We start from the raw sequence: 20166 nt of genomic DNA, 5'->3' as shown, positions 1-20166 counted from the left end.
TGTCACATTCTGCACTACTGAACAAGGGGGTATGTGTCCCACTTCCTACAGGAACTTTATAGATAAGGTGACCCTTCGTCTTTTACCAATAACCTTTTTTTTTGTTCAATAGACAAAAAATATTGTAGTGCTTCTGAAAGCTGTTGTAAAAAGCATATTTTCTAATGAACATAACGGGTATCCTCTACTGGCTGGCTGCCCTTTTTAGGAGGCAAGAATGGGATGTAGCCAGAACAATGGAGCGGCGTTAGCCATGCAGAGTAGGTGGGGAGTATGAATAAGCAAGTGTAACTCCTAAGCCCAGACATTGAAGACCAACCTGCTGCGTTACCAACTCTGATCATCAGCATACATGCGTACTCTCAAGGTGAAGCTCCGCTTCCTTGGACCGCTTGGATATCAATAAATCAGAGCACAATATGAGTAGAATATGCAGGCGTCAGCTCTGTGTAACCTGAAATTGGTGTAAAAACCCTGAGTCTTGTAAGCAAACCTTAAGAATTCCCAGGGTGGGCGCATTGACACTGAAACGCTTGCACTTTACACCTGCTCCACCAGTGAAAAATGACTTAAGATTTTCATTGTATAAATAGATTTTTTTCTGTTAGCTTTTTCTTATGGAACATTGGTTTAAAAAAAAAAAAAAGAACTGCTGTCAGGAATATTTTGCCTAGCCGCTGCAATCTTAATAATGATTTTCGATTACTTGAAATAAGGCTGAGTGACAGGCTACTGTGATTGTATACAAATCAGACTGTCTGATATAATTCGGAACTTATTGAAAATGATGAATAAAGACCGATTGTTCTACTAGCCAGAAAGAAGCTGATATTGTTTGCACAGTTTTTTTTATTATTATTATTTATTTATGCCTTTATTACATTGTTTTTTTAGTAAATTTGATACTATGTTTCTGCTCATATACATTTTTAGTATTTACATAAATGCAGTTGATGTGTGCACAAATACTATAGTAGTATATAGTATAAATTCTTGTGTCAGGTATGGTGAAACAAGGGTTAACTGACATGTCATTGGTTGTGGAACATAAAAATATAATCCGAATATTTGGGAAAAAATGGTTTACGTGTTCTGCAAATAATTGGCTCGTTCTGATGAATTTTGTGTTAGCCGCGATCCAAACAATAGTAGTCTTTAGAATATCAAAAGAGAAGGACAAAGTCGGCAGCGTGATTGCATATTTCCGCTTTACACATGAATGTCTTTTTCATTATGAGCTAATCAGTCATTTACCAAATGCTTTTGTCTTCTACAGGTGCAAAGGTCCAGAAATAAGCAGCTGAGAGAGTTGTTTCCAGATGGATTTAGTATTCATCATGCAGGCATGCTGCGGCAAGATAGGAGTTTGGTGGAAAATCTTTTTTCTCAGGGACATATCAAAGTCCTGGTTTGTACAGCCACATTAGCCTGGGGTGTCAATCTCCCCGCACATGCCGTTATCATTAAGGTAAGAGATTATTCTACAGAACAGAATAAAACTGTTACGTATTCTGCCCTAATCCAGTCTGACAATTGAACCGTTGACACAGACACACGCATATGTATACACTTCTATTTAAAACAATAGATTGTTTTAGCAGTAATCTGCCAAGTATGGATTTCTTCTCTCCTGTTGGCCAATGGGACATGTGACCTGAAACCTTACGTTAAGGATGCTAATTTTCTGAACCCAAACTGTGTAGTTCAAATCCCTACAAGTTGCACAGATGATGGGAAATGTAGCTTTTCTTTGGATGTGAATAATGCAGATGACCTGTTAGGTTAAAACTTTTGTTGTTTCATCTAAGGGAGCAGAGAACTACAGCTTGTGTGCATGTAAATGTTTAAATAATGCCTAAGGGTTCCTCTGCCAAATCAAAGATTTACACTTTTTTTTTTTTTTTCAGAACTCGCGCTCTTCAATCAATATCTAGTTTTTTCCCCTGATAGTTTCCTAAATTATTAAGCTTAAGGTTTCTTAAGGGTATTCTTCGAAAAACGTGTCATTTTTCAACCCATCATGGCATGGCATGACAAACATTTTGGTCATTCATAATGAAAAGGCCATAATTTTCATAGTTATTTCGCCAAGCGGGATAAGTGGTTTTAGTTGTGTCACATGACGCCAATTCAACTGGTTGCCATTTTAGCAGCCAATAACTTTTACCATATATTGTAGGAAAACATTTTAAAATACTTTGATAAAATACTCCTTGTTATACATATATGAACAAAACAGATGTTTCCAATTATGTCCTTCAAACTTATGGTACTTCAGAAAAGGTTTACACTGCCATTTGTCTAATTATGGCAGTGTAAAGTATTTCAAATCCTTTTGGAGAAACGTTTGTCACCTCTTAGGAATATCCCAATTCAAATAAGGGTCACTGTAGCAGACATATAGTTTTTGCAGCAAAAGTTATCGTTTGAACCCAGAAATTGACTATTTAAGCACTTAATTTCAACTTTACCCTTGGTTGGCGTTACTTCTTGATGATTATGTGCATATCCGGTTTTTGTGTTTTGACCCAGCTATTCCTGTGACCATAATTCCTTTTTGACCCCCCAGATCTTTGGTTTATTGTCCTGATTCGTTCCTGAGCTTTATTGTTACTTTCTGATTTGGCCTCTGATGTTCTGGTTCCTGATCTTAGTGGTTCCAGTTTCATCTGGGGGGGGTTGGAACAGTGACAGCTATAGTAATGTTTTTGCTAGTTGAATGGGAACCACTGCCTAAACCAATACAAACCAATACAATCATAGCAGCCTTTATGAAATGATCTTAAGCCAAAACAGAAAATGAACTCTAGCATACATTACATACCTGTTTACAGTTTAATCATGTTATACATATGTCATTATGCGAGAACTACTCGATTGTCACCTTCTGCCAAACACACACAGTTGTTGCATTCCCTATACGCGTTATCAAAATAGCTTTACTTGGACATTTCTTGTTTCTACTGCCAGTAAAAGCTGGTCGTTGTGTATAAAAAGTGTTAACATGCCATCATTTCGACAACCACTGTTTTAGTTTGTAATACTGTGTGTTTAGGATCTAAGCTGTAGATGTTGCTTTTGCAGGTACTGTGGTAGGTACATTTGTTTTTTAGTCTTCTGTTGCAAATAATCAGCTTAATCACTTTTACTTTACAACCAGAGTTTGTGTTAATTTTGTCCTCTTTTATTTAACTAGGGAACACAAATATATGATGCAAAGAGAGGAACGTTTGTCGACCTTGGCATTTTAGATGTCATGCAGATCTTTGGTAGAGCTGGTCGTCCACAGTTTGACAAGTTTGGCGAGGGCACCATCATCACAACTCATGAGAAACTCAGCCACTACCTGACTCTTCTTACTCAGCAAAACCCAATTGAAAGCCAGTTTCTTGGGAGCCTAGCAGACAATCTGAACGCAGAGGTAATATTATTTATTATTAATGTTCCTTTGCTGTATTGTCATAAAAAGAAAAATCTGGTTCACATATGATATTTAGGCTCATGAAAGCACTCTATTGGTACACTCGTTCTTTAATACAGAAAGGTGCTCCTTTTTATGGTGATATGTCTGTATTTAAGATATTTTGAAAATGCCTCATAGGAGCCACCCAGGTAACAGTTACAGAATGTGTGATGCAATAAAGGGGAAATATCTAAACTATTGGTGTCTAAGCTGTAGAACCACCAAATGATTTCCACATAAAAGTGACTATCAACAACAAAAAGCTTTTACACATACAAGTAAACAAACCAAGGCTTCTTGGATTGGTACAACAGCAATGTTTTCTTTTTACATTGAAGGTTTTATTACTCGGCAACATATACCGAGCATAAAGACAGCATGTACGATATAGAGCTCTTATACATGGAGCTGCTGAAGCAAATTGACAGAAGTCCCATGTGTACTTGATGATACATCTGGCAATGGGAACCATTTTCCAACATTTCACTCATGAATACTGGAAGGTGCTCATGTACAAAGAGGGATGCAAACGCTTAAATATGAAACATGTCCAGCGGATCGGTTTATTCAATACCTTGTCCGTGAACGTCTAATGCCTAACAAGTTTACTCCTAAGTGCTTTTGTCTTAACATACAGCATTTTGGGCCTTTGCTGCCACTGTATTTTTTGCTAGTAATGGAATAAACACTGATTCACTGGACATGAGTTCCTGTATCTAGAAATTTGACTATAGCTCCCTGGGGACCATTAAGTTATTCAGTAGGATCATTGAAGGAAAAGAGTGGTGGTTACATCACTACTGGAAAACAATTAATGCAACTTGTGTCTATGCCTTTGAACTCCCCACTGCTGAAATAAACAAAATGTCACTTTAACCCCTTAAGGACCAGGCTCATTTTTCGTTTTGTACCCTGTGGGACCGCAGCTGTTTTGACACTTTTGTGGTGCTTGTGTTCAGCTGTAATTTTCTCCTCACCCATTTAGTGAACCCACATAAGTTATATATTGTTTTTTTCAGGACAAGATGGGCTTTCTTCGGATACCATTATTTTGATCGTATCATCTTATTTACTATAAAAAAAATTAAAAAAACATGGTGAAAAATTGAAAAAAAACACATTTTATGACTTTTATTTGAAAAATCTTTTACTCACCTAAAAAAGCAAGTAAAAAAACTAGCTAAATAGATTCTACTACTTGTCCTGAGTTTAGAGATACCCAATGTTTTTATGTTTTTTTGCTGTTTTTTGTAAGTTATAGGGCAATAAGTACAAGCAGCGTTTTATGATTTCCAAATCTTTTTTAACAAATCTGGTCATTCTGCCTCCATCTCCTCTTTGGAATATCTTTGAAGCGGGTTAACTCAATTTAACCCATTTAAACCATATATTTTTGAAAACTAGACACCCCAGGGTATTCCAAATGCTGTTATTTTAACCCTTTCCATGCACCAATTATAGAACTACACTTTGTCAAACTTTGTAATAGTATTTTTTTTTTATTTTTTTTTCACACAAATTGTACTTTAGTTATAGATATACAGGTTCTGGTATATGTCACTGTCAAACAACCCCCCAATATGTGTTCAGGAACATCTCCTGAGTACAGCGATACCCCACATGCATGGGTTTGTCAGATTGTTTGGCTGGTAAAAGGCTACTTTTGGGGCATGCGTAATCCAGGTGGTCATTTGGTCATTCTGCCTCCATCTCCTCTTTGGAATATCTTTGAAGCCGGTTAACTCAATTTAACCCATTCAAACCATATATTTTTGAAAACTAGACACCCCAGGGTATTCCCAATGCTGTTATTTTAACCCTTTCCATGCACCAATTATAGAACTACACTTTGTCAAACTTTGTAATAGTATTTTTTTTTTATTTTTTTTCCACACAAATTGTACTTTAGTTATAGATATACAGGTTCTGGTATATGCCACTGTCAAACAACCCCCCAATATGTGTTCAGGAACATCTCCTGAGTGCAGTGATACCCGACATGCATGGGTTTGTCGGGTTGTTTCAGATTTAAAATGCCACATTTGGGAAGTGCGCTTTTTTTCTCCATTTTGGTCAGTCTGTACCTATGCCCTATCTTTGAGCTAGGCCACTCCAATTTACCCCATCAGCCATTTTTTTTATATATTAGACACCCCTTGGGTATTTGAAGTGCTTTTATTTTAACTCTTTGTTGAGATTTTTGAGAAATTTTAGCACTTGCTCAAAATAATAAACTTTATTTTTTTATTTTATTTTATCTTTTTAATACTTTTTTATATTTTTTTTACACATTTTGCAATGTACTGGATGGTTCATCTAGTGACATCACTGCATAATTATTTTTAAATGTTAGCACATTTTTATTTTTTTTCCATTTTTTTATTTTTTTATTTTTTTTTTAATATTTTACTAATCACATAGTGATTAGAAAGCTGGGCTCCATTGACTTGCATGGTTGAATGCAGTACCTGTATTCAACCTGCAAGTGGAGCCAGAGTTCTCTAGAGGGTCTGGAGACCGTCTAGCTAACTCTATCATCTTTATTGTTTATTTTCCCGGACCGCCGCCATCTTGCTTGATGGCGAAGATCACCGGCAGCGGCGGCTGTGACCGCTCTCCGGAGCGGTCACAGCCCACCCAGAGGTAAGTGTTTGGTGTCGCTGGATGCCTCCTGATTGAGGCATTCCAGCGACACCATTTAAGTTTAGGAGGCGATCGTCGATCGCCTCCTAAACGCTTTTAAAACGGGCGTCCGCCGCCATACAATGTATGGCGGCTGTTGACGCCCCGGGGAGGGGCCAGACATGGCCCCCGATGCCGATCTCGGCGTTACTGAATGCCTCGACATCGAGGCATTACAGTAACGCCGTTTAAGCGAAGAAAGTGATCGTTGATCACTTTCTAAGCTTATTTGATTTTATGACGGTTCAGGACCGTCAAAGGTCATTTAGCGACCTTCATGTCATGACGGTCCTGAACCGGCAAAGGTCGCGAAGGGGTTAAAGTATGTTTTGGTGAAAGAAGTCAAATAAGTAACCATTTCATGACAATACAGCATTTGCTTCAGGTCTTTTACAACTAGTGCATTTACCCTGATTAAGTTCTTCTGTACCTCTGTAGTACAGCAGAGAAATAGAAATTGAAGGCCCTCAGAGATGATGGTTGAGACTACTCTAAAAACTATAGACTTGAAGGCTGGCCTGTGTGGCCAAATCCAACAGATGAGCTACTGTAGCGCAGATTGCTGAAAAAATGAATGCTGGTTCTGATAGAAAGGTGTCAGAACAAACAGTGCATCTCTGTGCGTATGGGTCTCCGTAGCCGCAAACATAGGATGCCCATGCTGACCCATGTCTGCTACCAAAAGCACCTACAATGGGCATGTGAGCATATAATCTGGGCCATGGAGCAATGGAAGAAGGTGGCCTGGTCTGATGAATGTTTTCCTTTACATCACATGTAGGGCTGGGTGCGTGTGTCGCTTACCTGGAGAACACATAGCACCAGTATTCTTCCATAGATGTCCCACCTCGTAACTTACAGGACTGCTGTTAACGTCCTGGTGCCAGATATCACAGCACACCTTTAGAGCTCTAGAGGAGACAGGGGCGTACCAAGAGTATTTGGCACCTGGGGCGGATCCTGTATCTGGCAACACACACACACACACACACACACACACACACACACACACACACACACACACACACACTTTAAAACTGCATAGCTTCTATCGTTATACACTAGCGCAGACATTGACGGTGGTACAGCATAACTGTTATTACATACTGAGGCAGACATTGACGGTGGCATAGGATAACTGTTATCATTATATACTGCTCTCTACCAAAAAATCCTGTAGGAGAATGTCCGATTATGAGTTTATGGCCCAAAGCTCAGTCGCAGTTTGTTTATGTAGCAGGACAATGATCCAACGCACACAAGAAGCTCCACTTCTGATTGGCTCAAAAAAAAACAAAATTAAGGTTTTTGGAGTGACCTAGTCAAAGTCCTGACTAAATCCGATTGAGATGCTGTGGCATGACCTTAAAAATGCAGTTCATACTAGAAAACCCTCCAATCTGGCTGAATGAAAACAATTGCAATGTAATAGACTCATTGTTATCGCAAACATTTGATTGTAGTTGTTGCCGTCAAGGGTGCTACCACCAATTATTAGGTTTAGGGCCCCCGGATTTGAAAATTAGTTTTTGAAATGGGTTTTGAGTAACTCTTTACGTTCAATAAATGAACATTTAAAAGCTGCATGTTGTGTTTACTCACATTGTCATATATCAGTTGGATGATCTGAAACATTGACTTGGAACAAAACAGCAAAAATAGAAGAAATCGAGTAGGAGCAAATCATTTTTCAAAGCTTGTTTGTCACTTTTCTTTTTTATCTATCCACTCTCTTGCTGGTAAAGTTGCAGACTGGAGTTTAATAGAGCATTGCCTCACCCCCCACTCTGTCTATAAAAGAGAAATAATAATTTTGAATACCGTATTTTCTCGATTATAAGACGAGGTTTTTTCCAGAGCAAATGCTTACCGTGCTTTGGTCGCGAGCAGCGTCGCTCCTACTAGCTGCAGGAGAACAGGAAGCTAGCACAGTCCTCACATAACTCTACCTCCCCCCTCCTTCCTCTGGGGGCGGGGCCAGAGAAGTTGCTCACACAGCCGGGCCCCTGCAGAAGTCTTCGAGTGGGAGATCTGCAGTTCAGGTAAGGGGTGGGGAAGGGTTTTTGTGATTAATGTGTGATTAATGGAATAAATGAGTATTTAAATGTTTGTGAATGAGTGTGTGTGTGTGTGATAGCATGGATGTGTAAGGGGGTGGTGGTGGTAGCATGGCATAGGGAGGCTGTAATCACACTACTATCATCCCCAGGTTCCAGCATGTACTGGCTGCCTTGGCTTGATAGGAGTGTGATTGCTGTTAGCAGTTATATATATATATATATATATATATATATACACACACCTCCAGAAATGCATTTTAACCCCCTATATGCCACTCAGCCCCATGATATGCATTTTAACCCCCTATATGCCACTCAGCCCCAGGATATGCCTTTTAACCCCCTATATGCCAGAGTGGCATATAGGGGTATAAGGCATATCCTGGGGCAGAGGGACATATAGGGGGTTAAAAGGCATATCATGGGGCACAGTGGCATATAGGAGGGTAGAAGACATTTCTGGAGGCAGAGTGGCATATAGAGGGTTAAAAGGCACATCAAGGGGCAGAGTGGCAAATAGGGGGGTATAAGGCATTTCTGAGGGCAGAATGGCAAGCCTGGGGGCAGATGTGCATAACTGGGGGGGGGGGAAGGTTGGCAAATAAAAGGAAATAAAAAATATATATTTTTCTCAATCATAGCTTTTATTAAATATGAAAAAATAGTTTACATTAATATTTACTAGTAAAACGTTTTTCCTATAGGGTAGTCTTTTATATTCAGGCTTTTTGTTTTTTTCCTAAATTAATATTTTGATTTTGGGGGGTTGTCTTATAATCAGGGTCGTCTTATAATCGAGCAAATACGGTATATTGAGTTCTTAATTCTTGCTATATTGTCCCTTTTGACAAGGTTTACTGAAGCTAAACAGTGGTCAATGTTTTTTTTCTGAAATATTGCCTTTATTGCTTGTATTGGCAAAATCCCAGAGGCCTCCAAGAAATATTAGTATCCTCACAGCATAAAACAGCATCTTCCTTTTTGAGTGTCATGGTTGTGCTCTACTTTCAATTGAGCTGGAAAGCAAATAGAATTATCCCTAGAATTATATGTTATTTCCTTCCAAGTCTTGTGAAATTACTTTTGGGGTAACTGTGCAGTTTTACCCTCAGTGATTCATCAGCACTTATTACGTTTGTTCAGCACTTCACCTAAAACCACTTATTTCTATTTCAAGTCTTGTTTCAGTAATTTTATAGAATGCCATAATCCCATGTTTTGTTTCTGATTCATGATTTATTGGTGTGCTAAGTAGCAATACTCTGGTATAGACATGCAAGAGAATATTGAATGTGGTTTTTGGTGGAAACAAATACCATAATATTGTTGCATATTGTAGCCAGGTGTGCCAATATTCCAAAAAATATGTCATGTCACTGGCTTTATAGTTATACCTGGGAACTTCCCAGGGTAGACTAGCCCTGGACAGTCTCAAGTAGGAGGGCAAGTGGATGGGGAATGAGTATAGCCCGGAGAGTTCCCATGTATGCTAGTAGTACGCTAGTATGCAGATATCCGAGGGAATCCTCAGTTTTCAAAACATTCACATATTTCATGTGTATTTATACACAATTAGAGATTTTTAATTTGTACTAATTTTTTTTTTAAAGTAGCTTAAGTGTCAGATGTCTGGAGCTTTATAGTTGAGTGTCATTCATTCACTTCCTGGCCTAGGTGTAGCACAAAGCACATTAGGCATTGTGTTTCTCACCTATATAACCCTTATATCAGTGCTATCACACCTTTTATTTTAGGAAAAAAACATTTTGTGAGCATTAAAAGATCTTCCAGGTGAATTGGCTTACAGAGTTAAAAACAGGGGCACCTTATGTGTGAGCACAAGCCCAGTTTACTGTGTGGTCACAGTGGTCAATGTCAAGTCCCCCAACCAAATTTTAGTGTAGGGGCTCCTGTCATCTCTGCATCTGCAGGTGCTTTAGTAATTCAGGATTGGCCCTCCACACTGGTAATCCACGCCAACGTTTCCTCTCCTTGTGCTTGTGTGAATATTCTCATTCATTTCTCTTGCATTAACACAAATATTTGTTATAGCCAATCTCTGCCTGGAGGCACATGTTCTATTATATTTAATTTTATCATGAAATCCCCAACAATGGACTTGAAGTTACCCCTGCGAGTGATTCATTTTAAACTAAATCAGGAAAGACTACAGACAGGGAAATGTGCAATGGAGAACAGGAGGAACTATTTAAGCATAGAAACATAGAACCATTCAGCCCGTCTAGTCTACCCATTTTTCCAGATGTAACAACTTTTAATCAGTTTCCAGATAGCATTGTGCCTATCTTAATGAATGTTTATATTGCCTCGCTGTATTATCATCTACCACCTCTGCTGAAATTTGTTCTACTCATCTACAACTCTCTCAGTAAAGTTGGATTATAGACTATAAAATTTGTCGGATTATAAATAGACAATGTAGTTAAACAGGAGAAAGAGGAAATGATTAAGAAGTGACTTGACTGTATTATAAGTGGAGAATGGGGTGATGGTAAGTGGAAAAATAACTTCACAATATAATTGTTTAAGGAGGAAAAAAATATTTGAGCCTTGACACGGGTAATATGGCTAAATTTATTATCCTGGGACTACAGCGTTCAGCAATTAATTTTTCATTGCGACAGAGTATTCTAGTGCAGTTTAATTGACTAATATCAGTTATAATATTTTGAAGCAATTCATATTATTAAAGGTGTTATTTTATAAGAATCAACTGCCACATGTTATTCAATATCTTTCCAACCTCCTTTAAACATTATATATTGCACATGTATCATATCACAAATGGTCGAATAGTTTTTTCTAATTATCACAAGGGTAATACTGGTGGAAATCCATATAACTGTAACTTTGTAACATTGGAAGCTTGTTTCCCAAAAAAACGCAAAAAGTAGGTTTTCCAAAAGTGGTTTTTTTTTGAGAGAGATCTGTAAATTACAAGCCATATGATTAATGTACCTAGTTGTAAAGATACAAGAACACGTTTGTTTTATAATTGTACCCATTTCCACATTCAGCACTTGTCTGTTCGTACACTATAACATTTAGGTAAAATATTCTTACACTTTAACCCCTTCGCGACCTTTGCCGGTTCAGGACCGTCATAACAAGAAGGTCACTAAATGACCTTTGACGGTCCTGAACCGTCAAAAAATTAAATAAGCTTAGAAAGTGATCAAGGATCACTTTCTTCGCTTAAACGGCCTTGCTGCAATGCCTCGATGTCGAGGCATTCAGCAAGGCCGAGATCGGCATCGGGGGCCATGTCTGGCCCCTCCCCGGGGCGTCAACAGCCGCCATACATTGTATGGCGGCGGACGCCCGTTTTAAAAGCGTTTAGGAGGCGATCAACGATCGCCTCCTAAACTTAAATGGTGTCGCTGGAATGCCTCGATGAGGAGGCATCCAGCGACACCAAACACTTACCTCTGGGTGGGCTGTGGTCACAGCCGCCGCTGCCGGTGATCTTCGCCATCAAGCAAGATGGCGGCGGCCCGGGAAATAAAACAATCCAGACCCTCTAGAGAACTGGCTCCACTTGCTGGTTGAATACAGGTACTGCATTCAACCATGCAAGTCAATGGAGCCCAGCTTTCTAATCACTATGTGATTAGTAAAATATTCAAAAAAAATAAAAATAAATAAAAAATGGAAAAAAAAATTAAAAAAAAATGTGCTAACATTTAAAAATAATTATGCAGTGATGTCACTAGATGAACCATCCAGTACCAGCAAAATGTGTAAAAAAAAATATAAAAAAAGTATTAAAAAAATAAAATAAAAAAATAAAGTTTATTATTTTGAGCAAGTGCTAAAATTTCTCAAAAATCTCAACAAAGAGTTAAAATAAAAGCACTTCAAATACCCAAGGGGTGTCTAATATATAAAAAAAATGGCTGATGGGGTAAATTGGAGTGGCCTAGCTCAAAGATAGGGCATAGGTACAGACTGACCAAAATGGAGAAAAAAAGCGCACTTCCCAAATGTGGCATTTTAAATCTGAAACAACCCGACAAACCCATGCATGTCGGGTATCACTGCACTCAGGAGATGTTCCTGAACAGACATTGGGGTGTTGTTTGACAGTGGCATATACCAGAACCTGTATATCTATAACTAAAGTACAATTTGTGTGGAAAAAAAATAAAAAAAAAATACTATTACAAAGTTTGACAAAGTGTAGTTCTATAATTGGTGCATGGAAAGGGTTAAAATAACAGCATTGGGAATACCCTGGGGTGTCTAGTTTTCAAAAATATATGGTTTGAATGGGTTAAATTGAGTTAACCGGCTTCAAAGATATTCCAAAGAGGAGAGGGAGGCACAATGACCAAATGACCACCTGAATTACGCATGCCCCAAAAGTAGCCTTTTACCAGCCAAACAATCTGACAAACCCATGCATGTGGGGTATCGCTGTACTCAGGAGATGTTGCTGAACACATATTGGGGTGTTGTTTGACAGTGACATATACCAGCACCTGTATATCTATAACTAAAGTACAATTTGTGTGGAAAAAAAATTAAACAAAAATTACTATTACAAAGTTTGACAAAGTGTAGTTGTATAATTGGTGCATGGAAAGGGTTAAAATAACAGCATTTGGAATACCCTGGGGTGTCTAGTTTTCAAAAATATATGGTTTGAATGGGTTAAATTGAGTTAACCGGCTTCAAAGATGTTCCAAAGAGGAGATGGAGGCAGACTGACCAGATTTGTTAAAAAAGATTTGGAAATCATAAAACGCTGCTTGTACTTATTGCCCTATAACTTACAAAAAACAGCAAAAAAACATAAAAACATTGGGTATTTCTAAACTCAGGACAAGTAGTAGAATCTATTTAGCTAGTTTTTTTACTTGCTTTTTTAGGTGAGTAAAAGATTTTTCAAATAAAAGTCATAAAATGTGTTTTTTTTTCAATTTTTCACCATGTTTTTTTAATTTTTTTTATAGTAAATAAGATGATACGATCAAAATAATGGTATCTGAAGAAAACCCATCTTGTCCTGAAAAAACAATATATAACTTATGTGGGTACACTAAATGGGTGAGGAGAAAATTACAGCTGAACACAAGCACCACAAAAGTGTCAAAACAGCCTCGGTCCCACAGGGTACAAAACGAAAAATGAGCCCGGTCCTTAAGGGGTTAATAAACAATGTCTAGAGACAGACACATGTTGCGTATGTTATGTCATTTGGATAAATCCAATAAATCAGTCTTCTGCATATATCCTTTTTGGCCACGAGGTGGCACCAAATACCTAAGATTCCATTGTGCTGTTTTGCCACCAGATGGCACCATGAGACCAATAATGAAACATAAGAAAAGGTACTTTGTTTCTGCTAAATGTGCTAAAAGAATGGTACTCCTGGTGCTACATAACTTTATTGGAAACTGGCATTTACCATAACATATTGATAACATAGTAAATAGGAAAACTACTTTGGTCAACCTTCATTTTTTCAGTATTATAATTAATATTATATTTATATAGCGCCAACAAATTTACGCAGAGCTATTAACACCAAGCCATGATCACATGTGTATCAAATATAAAAGCCGCTTATTTCACATGCGGCTTCCAGTTATGTTTTAGTACACTTTTAATATACATTTCTGTAGCCTAGCCGCAAACTTAGCAATACGAGCTCATACATATCTCCTATAGGTTGGGAAAGTCTCCAAACCTACACAAAGATGACTCTGAAACGGTGATAGACCTACAGAAACTCTGCGTGTTCCTGTTGGTCCCATTATTGTTGATACAAATAATTGCGGAAAGTGTCCATGAAACTCTAGATTTGCAGTTCTGCGTACAAGTGTAATGTCTGTGGTTTGCATATTTGGCCCTTGGTTTATCTAGTTGGATCTATTTGCTCTAGTATTAGATCTGGTGAGACACAGGTCTACAACCTGGTGGCTTTGTGGCCAGCATGCATTCAGTCCCATAAAACAAAACATTTGCCTGGTTTACAGTATTGCAGTAGAAATGTGCACAAGAGGGCTGCCTGATCATGGACAGTCGCAGTACATGATATGCTCTGAAGCAGGCTTGCCTTTTTGCCAGACGTACATCCACTTATTTTTTCTTGTCCATGCTTATGCTTTGTTTTTATCATTGGTTCCTTCATTCATCGCCCGGACCTTTGTCTGCCGGGTGCTTTGAATCTGCCACAGACCTGTTACTCCGAAGCTTTCCATTGTCACTCCACTGCTTAGTTAACTGACTGGGCGGAGAGCAGGGAGCGGACAAGTCCCACATGGGTCTTTATTTGCTTGAAGCTTTTGTTCAGCCCCGGTTGGGTGGTATTTCATTTTCTATTCATTTGTACTGTTGCTAAAGGAATTAGAAAAAAAAGGATTAATTGGAGGGAGAGGGATCTCACTTTAATGCAAACTGCATGAGTACTACAAAACTGATAGATCGCAGAGTAATATATATAACTGAAGAATTTTGTTTACAGGACATTTACTGATTTTGCTTTGTTTTTCAGTAATGCACTTTTCTCTAGTTAGTTTTAATTGTCTTTGACATGTATCATTCTCGCTGACGGATTATAAGTGGAAAGCAACTGTTACAGCAATCACAGCCTACACACGTCAAATGTGCCCTTCTATTATAAGGGTTTGTTAGAGCCAAAGTAGAAGCAGAAGTGTGTTCATTAAGCTTGCCGTTTGCATTTCACTTCACCCAAACGCTCATTACAAGGTACAACCCCAGTGAGCTTCTCCTGCTATGAAGTCTGAGCTGGACCTTTGCAATACGTAGTTAAATCAATACTTTGACTGTAAAGCTATACAGGGTTAAGAAGGTAGTGTCTTTAATTCTTCTTCTTCTTCTTATTTTTTATTTATATAGTGCCAACACACACACACACGTATATATATATATATATATATATATATATTCAAGTGGTATGACAAGACAGGAATTGACAGACTGAGACAAACCGATATTATGGTGGAGAGAGACAATTCTTGATATATTAAAGCATAAAATCAATGTGAGGATATAAGCAATCCCCCCCCCCCTCTGTCATCTCCTTACCCCAATCATAGTGTTCATTTTTTATAGCTGTGTCTTTATTTAATTTACTAATTTTGCTTTTCCCACTTAAGCAACTTCACTTCTCCAGCTGTTTCTGGAGATAGCATTAATGGAAGGACTTGCATCATTTTTGAGGAATGTTGGCAGGCTTCGAAAGTATTCTCGAGAAATATATCTGCCAGTCTTCTGATATATAATGCCTTCTATTTAAAGTTGGTGTTTCAGAAAAAAAAGGCAAATGGAAAACATTCCACTTCCGCCAGAACCACTTTGAGAATTTGGCTTTGCACCACACAACTATAACAGTAAAATACATTGTGTTGGGGTTCCCACCATGGTAACGTTCAAAATAAGCATATTAGGTGATGTACACACTATTTTGTTTATCTTTCTAAGGGTTTGATATTCTGCCATCAGGCTCTGACTAATACACGGAATTAGTAATGAAATGTATTTATATATTTGAAAAGGTTAAATAAAAAAAATATGTATTTGCCCCTACTTTAAATGACCATAAATGGATGCTGATTACTAAGATTTAATATAGATGTGAATATACATAACATTTGTTATCCGTTATTGCTGATTGAGATACAGTGCATGGGCTCTTATTATCGCCACTAGTACTGGATATCAGATCTTGTATGTATGCAGTGCAGAATAGCTGGCAGCATAATATATATATTTTTTTTTTTATTTTTTTTTTTTACATACATGTGTATATATATATAATATAGATCTGCTATATTTTTTGTAGGTGTAAAGATGCAATAAAATTAAATAAAAAAGCACAGAGGTCGGTCCAATACATTCTGTATTTCCCTTTATTCTTCATCCATACCGGTCATGCTCAATGCTATACTTCAGCCAGGATGTAACACCTAGCCTGAGTTTGTAGACATATATTTTTTTTTTGTTTTTTATCCCAGGCTGAGTGCTATGTACTAGTTAAATAAGGAAGATTGGGACAGCAGGAGGGGAAGTGTGTTTAATATTACCAAGTAGTGGAATTGTGCAAGAGGTAGCATGAGGGCACCAACAGACCTCTATTTTAAGTTACAAATTTCAAAACATTTCCACGTTATGTGGAACAAGCCTTGCATGGGACATGTATCTTAAGGCAGATTTAGCTCTTTATTCTGATCTTTCTTCCCCATATAGAAGTAGACGCTACTTTAGTAGACCTAGTGCCACTACACATTTTGTGTTGAGTGGATAAGTATACAACCCTTAACAAACTTCTAAAAGCATATTGCAATTACTTAAAAACCTGATGAAAAATCTTGTTTGAGGTTTCCTGTACACATTGCCTACATAATTCCAATTATTTTGGTGCAGAAGGAGTTGAGTTGTCCTCTGAGTTCCATTGTATCAGTGGGGATTATTCATCTCATTTTATATTATGAACGACCAACCCCTATAAGCTTCTTATCTAAGAGTAGCTGGATTGGCCCTCACTGATTGAACTATGCATTATGCAGGGCTAGCTCAGCCAAGAAATTTGCCAAAGATGGCTCTTCTACCAACTCCCGCTTGGTCAGCATGACGTAAACACTTTGTAGCTCTAAAAAGTCATTTCTGGTGCATTAAGGTGCTATTTTTGAAACAAACAATGACTTTTTCTGTTATGAGATAAAAACATCGTAGACTTTCCCCTCCTTGTGAATTGTTTCTTCCACAGCCTGGTACTGGGAACGTAAGCAAGCTGTTTTCTAAATGAAATGCTTATGGTTTTATTGAAACCCTGTACGAAAAAAACTATTCCTATAAAGGAGAATATTTAGTCACAAATAAATTACCCAGGTTAACAGTAATGGCTACCAAACCAGATACCAATATGAACATGGTGGTAATTAATTCTGGTATTTAAAAAAAAAAAAAAAAAAAAAAGAGCATTATTATTATTATTATCTTTTAAAGAGTCATAAGTCGACAAATCTTGGTAAGTCTGAGGAAGGGAGGATTTCCTATGTTTTATTTTTCATGGCCGTCGGTGAAGTACTGAGGACCACCTGTTTTACTAGCTTTTCAGATTTAATTCTTCTAACACCTTTATGGTTACGTAGCGCATACAATTTCTTTTTATTTTTGAACGTGTGTTTATCGGAGCCGCTCGTTCCTTGATCTGCCCACATGAGAAGCATTTAATTTGTACTCACTAAGTCCTCACTGTCCTTTATTAATCTTCCGATAAAACAGTAGGAATACAATTTGCTCATAGTATAGCGATTTAAAGAGCTGATGTCAACTGAAAAGGTTTCTGGGAGCATACAGAAGAGGCATACATATCTCTAATTTTCCCTGTGGTTAAAATAATTAACTATTTGAGCTATTTTATCACGAATTATATGAATGTCGGAGTAAGAGGCCATTTTTATGTGGTTTGGGTTATTATATTTTATAATTATGTCTGCTACAAGTAAGTATTAGAACCTAATGTCAACGTGAGATGCTTAATGTATAGATAAAATGTCTTTCTCTATAATGTGCATGCTTGGCTATATAAAAGCATGTGGCGTATGTGCAGTACCGTGTTAATTATTTGATTGATTAATAATGCGAACGGTGGTTTTATTGTGCTAAATAAAGTATGGTGATCATAAAGCTTGTTTAACGGGACAGGTAACCTACCACACGGGACGGTAGGAAGTCAAAAATTGATATAACGTTTGGAAACGGCAATTATTTAACCATGCGTTTGGCGTGTATTGAGAGTTTTAGAATCTCCGATCTGGCCGTTCATTTAGATCTGTGTCTTTTTTCTGTCTGCATTGCAGGTTGCTCTCGGAACCGTGACTAACGTGGAGGAAGCCGTGAAGTGGCTGAGTTACACTTATCTCTATGTGCGCATGAGAGCAAATCCATTAGTTTACGGCATCGGCCACCAGGTGTATCAGGTAGAAAATATGTAGAAAATATATTTTTATAAAAATCGTCAAACTGTTTATTTGCCATCAGCAGCTCGTAATGCATGGATAAATATTTGCATGCGTCCCCAGTGCTGATGGCTGCCCTGCTTTTAGCTTGCTTTATTTGAGTTGGATATGTCTGGGCGTTTGTGATTTAAATGGGTTTGTGCTGGAGCTCAGCGACCAAACAAACTGCGATGTCCCTAGGCTTGTATGCACGCTGTATTAACTTTTCACATACTGCAGTGCCCTGGAACTAATCCCATAGCCATCTCTTTATTAACTCTTCATGTGCTGTGGGGCTCTGGAACTCGCCTAAAAAGGGGATATCCTTATTAACGCTGCACATGCCGCAGGCCCCGGAACTCTTTTGAAATAGGGTACTTTATATTAAAACCTCAAACCCATTTCCATGTTAAACTCACATTGCTATTTATTTTTAACATATTGAAAATGTTCTCGGTATTTTCTTTAAATGCACCTTGAGTAATATTGCTTTTGTGCAGTTTATAGTGTGAGTGCATATTGTTCTATGTTTTGTGCGCGCGCATGTATATTGAAGGATGTATGGGTGCTCTGAGTTGAAATAATGCGCACATAGATATATAATGTGTCGGTACCTGTTCTGCCTTTCTAGTCTTAAAAATGTTTTTTTCTCCCTCAATCTGGTGTCAGATGGATCCTACATTGGAGAAGCACAGAGAGCAACTAGTGATTGAAGCGGGGCGTAAGCTGGACAAAGCTCGCATGATTCGCTTTGAAGAAAGAACTGGATTCTTCTCGTCTACTGACTTGGGCAGAACTGCGAGCCACTTTTACATTAAATATAACACCATCGAGGTAATTTCCTGAGGTCTGCCTGCTCTACGTGTCTTCATGGTTACCAGGAACAATTACAGAAACTGCAATAGGAAGACCTATACGTACTTTAAGTATTGCAAAAAAAAAAAAAGGTTTGATAGACCAGCCAGATTTTTTCAATAGTTTTTTTTATGAGCCTATATATATATATACCAAAAAATAGATTTTTTTATTTCCGTTAACAGAAATAGAATTAATGTTCATATTCTCACTACCTTTCCAAAGCAATGCAATTTTTTGCTACAGCTGGAGGGCTTTTGTTTTAAAGAGGCTTTTTATCGGTACATTTTTATGTATTCTTAGCTTGATGAATCCTGGATGACCAGAGAGTCTGTGCCTTTCAAACCTGTAGCAATGACAGTGACTGACGGGTATTTACCAGTCTATGTCAATGAGCCTGGTCCCAGAATGCATTTTAACAGAACAAGTGGTTGTAGGAGTTTCAGATGTGATACCAACTTGGTTCTCAGAGGCATGCGTTAAGTGCCAAGAAGTCGATCTCTGGTGAAAGCGAGCTGCCAGATTCACTGGCGGTGGTCCTAATGCGTATTGAGAAGTGGAGCTTTGAGGTAAGGAGACGGATAATGCCAGTGAAGTGCTTTGGCTTTCGCTCAGCAACACAGATCCAGAGAGAACTGGACTGATTCCAGAGGATTCATCATTTTTTTTATTTATTTTTATTTTTTTTAACAAAGAAAATTCTGTTTGCTGCCATCGAGTAAACATGAAGCTTGTTTTATTATTTATTTATGTGGCCACATTTTGAAGTTTACACATCAAACATCTACACTATAGAAAAACAAAACAAAAATAATTAGAGTATTTAGCAGAAGAGTAAAACTATAGCGTGTTAATGTTTTTTACGTGTTAACGGTTTTACGATGGACTATGTACAAAAATGTACAAATGTACAAAAAAAATGACTAGAGCATAGAGAGAAACATTTTGTTTTAGGCACAAGCTACGGGCTGTACAAGTTCAGAGAATAAAAGTGTCTTAAGGGCTTTGGAATTGAGTTAGAAATTCCGTTACAATGTTAGCTCAGGCGCAAGGCCCTCATAATCCCACTGTTCTTGCGAGGAACTAGCCGTAAGGCACCAGTGCAAGCTCACAGGCG

The 20166-nt window shown here is 37.9% G+C and overlaps 1 protein-coding gene across 1 annotated transcript in view; it reads left to right on the top strand.

The window, feature by feature from the left end:
- Window positions 1-352: 352 nt before the first annotated feature.
- Window positions 353-20166, top strand: part of LOC149273467 (activating signal cointegrator 1 complex subunit 3-like) — a 99268-nt gene continuing 79454 nt past the window's right edge. Inside the window, exons 1-5 of the mRNA XM_089506277.1 lie at window positions 353-367; window positions 1277-1468; window positions 3197-3421; window positions 18057-18176; window positions 18864-19028. Of these exons, the coding sequence (XP_089362403.1) occupies window positions 353-367; window positions 1277-1468; window positions 3197-3421; window positions 18057-18176; window positions 18864-19028 (717 nt within the window). The remainder of the gene's footprint in view (window positions 368-1276; window positions 1469-3196; window positions 3422-18056; window positions 18177-18863; window positions 19029-20166) is intronic.

Source organism: Sceloporus occidentalis, unplaced genomic scaffold (assembly GCF_023333645.1).
Source record: "Sceloporus occidentalis isolate IW3139 unplaced genomic scaffold, rSceOcc1.0.p SCAF_374, whole genome shotgun sequence".
NCBI lineage: Eukaryota > Metazoa > Chordata > Lepidosauria > Squamata > Phrynosomatidae > Sceloporus > Sceloporus occidentalis.
The sequence above is the reverse complement of the archived record's forward strand: the minus strand, read 5'-3'. Positions and strand labels throughout refer to the sequence as shown.